General features: G+C 41.3%; 1 protein-coding gene across 7 annotated transcripts in view; it reads right to left on the reverse strand.

The window, feature by feature from the left end:
- The window catches only part of LOC135115288 (protein AAR2 homolog), a 10,433-nt gene that overhangs the window by 746 nt on the left and 2,187 nt on the right, over positions 1-7,500 (reverse strand). For 3 of the 7 annotated variants that reach the window (XR_010275939.1, XR_010275936.1, XR_010275938.1), the window contains 2 exons: positions 4,619-4,708; positions 1-3,759 (listed from right to left, as the gene is read on the reverse strand). The exon at positions 1-3,759 is cut by the window's left edge and continues 746 nt beyond it. Coding sequence is in view for 1 of the 7 variants with exons in the window: in XM_064031890.1 (XP_063887960.1) it covers positions 3,538-3,759 (222 nt within the window). In the remaining 6 variants the exon portion in view is untranslated. The remainder of the gene's footprint in view (positions 3,760-4,618; positions 4,709-7,500) is intronic. The other 4 variants (XR_010275937.1, XR_010275941.1, XM_064031890.1 and 1 more) reach the window with 2 other exon arrangements.

The raw sequence follows: 7,500 nt of genomic DNA on the forward strand, positions 1-7,500 counted from the left end.
GTACATATTATTATTGTTATCCTGAAACAGATGAGTGTAAATAAAGCAAACATACATCATTATCATTATTATTCTGAAAGAAAGCAGTAATTAACCCTTTCACTGCAGTATGCAGCAGTTCACAAACATCTACAAAAAATAAACAAAAAAGGAACTTGAAAGAATAAATGCTTCAATTTATCCTCAGTGTATCAAGAGATGGTGCAGAATACAAGGTGGTCTCAGTGGGCTTTACAGCTTACGAAAGACACACCACATGGCAGTGAAAGGGTTAATGGTGATTATCATATGTATACACTTTGTTCCCACTCACCCTCCTCCTCCAACACCCCCAGCCAGCCCAACACATGGTAACTATTGCGTGCTACACCAGGGATGCCCCTCACAGCATCCCCACTAAAGGTACAAGCAAAGGAACCATTTGGCAACAACAATTGTACTAAGAAATTCACGTCATTAGCACATGCAGAGTAAAGCAAATAGTATTAAAAAATGTTGACTAGCACTTGAACTCCATGATAGTATCAACATGTAAATAAAGTTAGCATCTGAAATCCTCAGAAATCTGCTCAGTGTTCCTGATGAGTACAGCACAACACTTTATTTAATCAATGAAATTAATCCAGTATTTTCTTGTTAATTTACTACATGTTAATGCCACTTTTATTTCTATCAATTTACCTCTCTGACTGCTAGTTCCCTCCGAGTGTACCTCAAAGCACTGGCCACAGAAGAGCCTCCACCTCTCCCTATCCAACATTATACTTAACAGTGTCATTCAGCAAATTTATCTCTTACCACTGCTCAGTTTTCATGTACTTCACAAATAACATTCACCATCCTGGGCTTGCCATGGCAGTGCAGTGCTATCAGGAGTGTTAGAAAAAAGTCTTTTGGGTTCAGTAAAGTAATGTTCCAATCATTCATTAGTGTATGTGTTTGGCTGTACTCACTGCCCACTGTCTTGCTGCCTCAAGTGGTGATGTCAGACTGTACAAAACATTTCAGGCAAAAAATCAATATCACACAAGAGCCTCCACTTATCACATCAAAGTTCTTCTTGATTTTTGTGGAACTGTTAATATAAAGCAGTTTATTAATACATATATTAATTCATACTCAATTCACAGACATGAAATTCACTGTACTTTGTGACATCACCACTTTGGGTGCTTGTACCAATGCTTCATTACTTTACAAGAATCACAGTAGAAAGCTGAAGATAAAAATATAAAAAAACATGAATACTGCATATAAAGTAGAAAAGCAATGGATGGGAAGCAATGCTGACATGAGAAGTAAGCCAACATACATAACGCCTTAACAACTCAAGCATGGAAACACTGTCCTCTAGATGCTATACATTGTTCATAAACTGACAAAGCAATTATATACAGCTTTACCACACTTAGAGGAAAATGAAGGAAATACAAGTAATGTTCACAAAAGAAACACTTCTGAGCATATACATTTTCAGAGAGAGAGAGAGAGAGAGAGAGAGAGAGAGAGAGAGAGAGAGAGAGAGAGAGAGAGAGAGAGAGAGAGAGAGAGAGAGAGAGAGAGAGAGAGAGAGAGAGAGAGAGAGAGAGAGAGAGAGAGAGAGAGAGAGAGAGAGAGAGAGAGAGAGAGAGAGAGAGAGAGAGGGGCAATGAACACTTAGTAAGACACTGCGAATAAAGTGAACACCAAACACTGGCTACCACACCCAGCACTGGTGATGTGGCAGAGCGTGTGGCAGTGGCAAGGCAGAGGAAGGGTTACACAACTCAGCACATCCAGATCACTAAGTAAAGGTAGAAAAGAGTCAGATTTGAACTCCTGCCTTGAGCTCCATCCTGCTACTCTACATCCATATAAAAACTGACGCTTACAAGTATATTTTATCATGTAATGTGAATCTCCACATTGCAGTATGAGCTGTGTCCAGGCACTGATATATTCATACCAGTTCCCCGGATATCTCCACCTGACTGTATAATCCCTTCAATAGGTTTCAGGAGTCCAGGATTTGAACTAATTCCCCCAGCAGCAGGTGAGCACACCCTCCACCACAGCAATCTGTCACCAAGTGTGTCCCAGTAATTCTGTCACAAAGGACATGGGAGAACAGCAACAAGGTCACCACTGATGCCCTCACCTGCTGGTTATGTTCCCAGCTTGTCTTGAAATGTGCGGCAAACTCTTATATATATCAAAAGTCTAACTTATTTATAAGGTACTGGATTATCCAAACAGATATCACCTTTTATCTTACTTATCTTAAACTCTAATAAATAATATAAATCTGCCACACATTTTAAAATATCATAGGAATATGTAGACCAACAAGGGAGTGAAGGCGTCAGTAACCAGTGGTGGGTGCTGCAGTGTTCCTGTGTCCCTGGGTGTCAGACTCACAGTGGCTGCCTTGGTGATGCAGGACAGCAGTGATGTAAGCCTCCCTGCTGCAGGAGCACACACAACAACCACACCTTAAAAGTAATCACTGACTAAATTCTGAGAACACAACAATTATTAGCCAACTAGAAGTAACTTGCTTCACAATAATGATTTCTTAAAAGCTTGCGACTAGTGCAAAGCTGGATGAATCAACATTAACAACAATAATAACTCAAGATGCCCTCCAATGCACTACAACGTCCTGCCTCTTACACCAGGCAGTACGACAGGAGGTAGTTTACAATTCACAAATTATATTTGTAATACCCTAAGCTACATGAACAATATGACTACACTGTGAGCTTTAATACTGCAAGAAAGGTACACTACTTATGGAAAATGAACAACAGTAAAACCTCTATAAACCTGATGTCCATATTTCAGACATCAGATAAATCAGATGCTTCCAGGGACCCAGACACCTACTTATACATCAAGACAAATATCAGATTTATACATGGGACTGAGGCAGAAATCTGGAGCACACCATTCTAAACAACAGCTATAGTACTGTGCAGTAGTTAATATTACAATGTTTCAGGTAACTTTTGTGGAATCAGCAATTTTCACTATAATATACCATGATCTGTTGAAAACAAGCAATTGTTTGGTGAGAGTAGGGCACAGCAGGACCACAGACATGCACAAATTTTTATACTTGAGACATCTTGGATCTGCATATATACATACATATATATATATATATATATATATATATATATATATATATATATATATATATATATATATATATATATATATATATATATATATATAAAAACAAAAATATCACCCTTCCTAAAACATCCCAAACACAGACGCCCAAAACATGCAATATATTTGAATATACAATATATTTGAAGATGGACAACGGCATCTCATATCCCTCTCTCTTTACAAAACACACACACACACACACACACACACACACACACACACACACAAAGAAGAGAAAGAAGAAAGAGGAGCAAGAAAAAAATAAGAGAAGAGAAAAAAATCAAGAAAAAAAAAATCATACACACACAAACAAACACCTACAAACATACCCCTTCCCTCCTTCCCTCATTGCAGAACACACCCCCAAACACCCCCCACATCTCAAGTCACATCAACCACCACCAGCGCGTACTCCCCCTCGTCCGTAAGTGTCAGATCCCACTCGAACTTGGCAGAGAGGTGGTCCTTAAAGCGATGAGCCTCAAGGACCAAGGGAGGTGACAGGCGGGCAGTGCTGTCCTCAGTGTTGGCGAAGAGACAGGTCAGTGCAGAGGCAAGGGAGTTGTTGGACTCTACAGTGTCAACGAAGAGGTCTTGAGGGATCTGTGGGGGAGAAAAAGTCGTGTTAGGAGTGTTAGAAATGTTAGGAGTGATGCTTGTCAAAGGGGAAATCCATATTATATCTATAAAAAAAAAAAAAAATTGATTACCCTTGAAATATTATCTATATCAAACATCTAATTATCAGGAGTAGTAGTAGTAGTAGTAGTAGTAGTAGTAGTAGTAGTAGTAGTAGTAGTAGTAGTAGTAGTAGTAGTAGTAGTAGTAGTAGTAGTAGCAGCAGCAGCAGCAGCAGCAGTTAGACTAGGGTAGGTTTGGTTTGGTTCATCATCGTCGTAGAGAGAGAGAGAGAGAGAGAGAGAGAGAGAGAGAGAGAGAGAGAGAGAGAGAGAGAGAGAGAGAGAGAGAGAGAGAGAGAGAGAGAGAGAGAGAGAGAGAGAGAGAGAGAGAGAGAGAGTTACAGTTACATTAGCTGGTGAGATTGTAGTGTTTAGGTTACGTTATCTGGGTTATTGGAGGGCGTGTGTGGTCAAAATACCAGAAAACATTCAAAACATCTCAAGACACCCACAAAGCTCATCAAAACACACCCAAACTGCACTCCAAACATCCTTAAATACAGCAAAACTCACCCAAACACACCCTAACTGCACTCAAATCATCCCAAAACACACTCAAAACATCCTTAAATACAACAAAAATCACCCAGACACACCCAAGACATTGAAAGCACACTCAAAACACCCCAAAAATATAACAAAGCTCATCCAGTCACACCTAAAACACACTTAAAACAAAACATCACAACAATCCACAACACCCAAATATACTCACAAAACTGATCCAAACATATCCAAACACACTCAAATCACACTAAAAACATCCAAAACACTCAAAACACCTTGATCTTCTTTTTCTGACCATCTCCACTTTTTATCGCTTGCTAGCTCCTCCTTCCCTTCACTGTGTTATGCTCTGGTCCGTCCACTACCTGTAGAAGGAGAGTGGTGAGCACAGCACAAGAAACAAAACTACACATGTAACATGTTACGTTTCCTCCGCGCCTATACTAGGAACATTTTCATCACCCTTACTATCCTCTCTTTTTTTCTCTCTCTCTTCCCCTGGATATAGGCCCAGCACTGTGAGGACTCCAGTGTCCTCCTCTAATCTCCTGCTCCACTCATCTTCTCCTATAATTTCAGTTACGGAGCCTGTCAACCTGTCTCTCTCTTCTTCATACCTGACACACTCCTCTAGGAAATGTCCCACAGTCTCCCTCACCCCTCTACATGTGTTACATCCCTGGTCCAGCTCAACCCTGTTCCTATCCTTCACCTCCAGCATCCCTGTCCTTGCCTTCACTAACAACTTGCTGCCCCACTCTCCTACATGCCAGTGGAGCACGTCAAGTCTCTCCTTCCACTTGTACCACTTTAATGTAGACTTTGCTTCTATCTCTGTCTGCCATCTAACTAAACCACCTTTTTCAATCCTTTTCCTCACCTCTCTATGTCCTACCCTCCTCTAGTCTTCATCAAGATTTTCCCTCCTTTTCCACCTATCCATTTCCCTACTCCATGAAGATCTAACAGTTTTTCATCACTACCTGTTTCACCCACCTATTCTCATGAAATCCTTTTATCTTCTTCAAAAACCTCAGCTTCCCTTTCATTATTCTCTCTCTGGAGGTGCTCCAGCCCATCTCTCCTCCGACAGCTTCTACTGCTGTGCTGTGTGGAACACCTAACCCCCACCTACCTACTATATTCTAGATCTTCCCTAATCTTGTTAAGTCTCCCTCCTGGAAGTAGGTCATTTCAGACCCATATAACCAGTAAGATACTGCCATTCCCTTCAATAAACTTCTGCATACCTCATACTTGTTGACTATCCAACTCCCTGCATTCATTATCATTCCTGTCATCTTCCTGGCTTTTCCTTCATTTATTTTTATTTGTTTTTCACCTATTCCTTTTTTTTCATTACCTCTAGCCCCAAGTAAGTGTACCTCTCCACTGCCTCTAGTATGCTGTTCCTTAATACCCACTGTCCCTCTACCTCACTGTTAAACTCCATCACCTTACATTTCCTGTCCCTACACTTAACACCCCACTCTTGTCCATATACGCTGGCTACCCACAACAACTCCTCCATGTCCTTCTTACTCTCTGTAATCAACACCATGTCATCGGCATAGGCCAGACATCCTAATCTCCTATCCCCAACTTTAACACCCTTCCCTGACACCCTGGTCCTTGTTATTAACTCCTCTATGTAAATATTAAGTAAGGTTGGGGACATCACGCACCCTTGCCGTACTCCAATGTTGTTTCTCATTCAACCTGTACTAATGTCTCCTAATGTGAACTTCACCTCATTATCCTCATACAGCTTCCTAATTACCTGCAATACCTTACTGTCCACCCCTCTGTGTGCAAGTAATGTCAGCAGATTGCTCCTGTCTACCCTATCATAGGCCTTCTCTATATCTCTATATCTATAAGAAAACCAAGTATAGCTCCTTCCTTAGCTTTATATTTCTTTCAGTAATTTCCTTCATAACTAGCACATTTTTTAAGCCACCTCTGCCCTGCCTAAAACCACTCTGCTCCTCTCCAAGCACCTTATTCTCCTCTATCCAAGTCTTCAATTTATTATTAATCACCCAACCAAATGCCTTGGCTAGTATGTTTACCACTGCTATAGATCTGTAAGCACATATGTCCTCCCTTGGCTTTCCTCCTCCCTTGTGTTTGAGTGTAATTCTGCTCCTGTTCCAATCTTGAGGCACCTTCTCTATCTCTAATATTTTCCTGAACAGCCCAGTTAGTGCCTGTCTTAATGCTTCCCCACCGTACTTTATGAACTTACCTATGATGCCGTCTGTCCCGCCTGCTTTCCCCGTCTTCATGGCTCTCACCACTAAAGCTACGTCTTGCTCCTGTATCTTAACATCTTCCATCTCCCTAGATTGATTACTGTAAATGGACATATTTCCTGTTTCCTCTTCCTCCTCCTCCTGCCAAATAATCCTGCACCAATACTCCTCCACTATGGGCACCACTTCCTCCTTGCTGCTTCCCTCCCTGCCATCCACCTTCAGCTTCACCCCCTGAGTGTTGCTGGCCCACCCAAGTTCCTCCTTAATCATCTTCATGCTTCCTTTTCTCTCTCTCTCTCTCTCTCTCTCTCTCTCTCTCTCTCTCTCTCTCTCTCTCTCTCTCTCTCTCTCTCTCTCTCTCTTTCTCTCTCTGTGGCATGTTGTTGATGATCCTTGCCTTCTCTCCCTCCCACTTATCAATCTTACCTCTAATGATTGCCTGAGCTGCTTTCTTCGCATCTATATACCTATCATAAGCCTGTGCCCATTCTGCTTCATACCTTCCTCCAGGTCTCTGTCAGTCTAGCTAGGTTGCTTTGTTTCCTATTTTCTCTCTTCCTGTCTCTTAATGCCTTAGCTACCTCCTCATCCCACCATCCTCTCAGTCTGGTTTTCCCTACCTTAATCTTCTTTACACCTACAGACTTGTTTGGCTGGCACCTTATGATTTGTTTGATGCCATATTCCCATTCACATACTGTCCTTTCTACCTCCTCTCTTTTTCCTGGCATTATTTCTTCAATTTCTCTACAGTACTTCACCCAGTCTGCATTCTTTAAGTTCCACTTCTTTCCACACTTCCTTCCTAACTCATGTACATTTCCTTGTTTTCCCTATTAGGAAGTGATCTGAAATATCTATTCCTTCATTTTTCCATATCCTACATCCCACAAAACTCA

Source organism: Scylla paramamosain, chromosome 29 (assembly GCF_035594125.1).
Source record: "Scylla paramamosain isolate STU-SP2022 chromosome 29, ASM3559412v1, whole genome shotgun sequence".
NCBI lineage: Eukaryota > Metazoa > Arthropoda > Malacostraca > Decapoda > Portunidae > Scylla > Scylla paramamosain.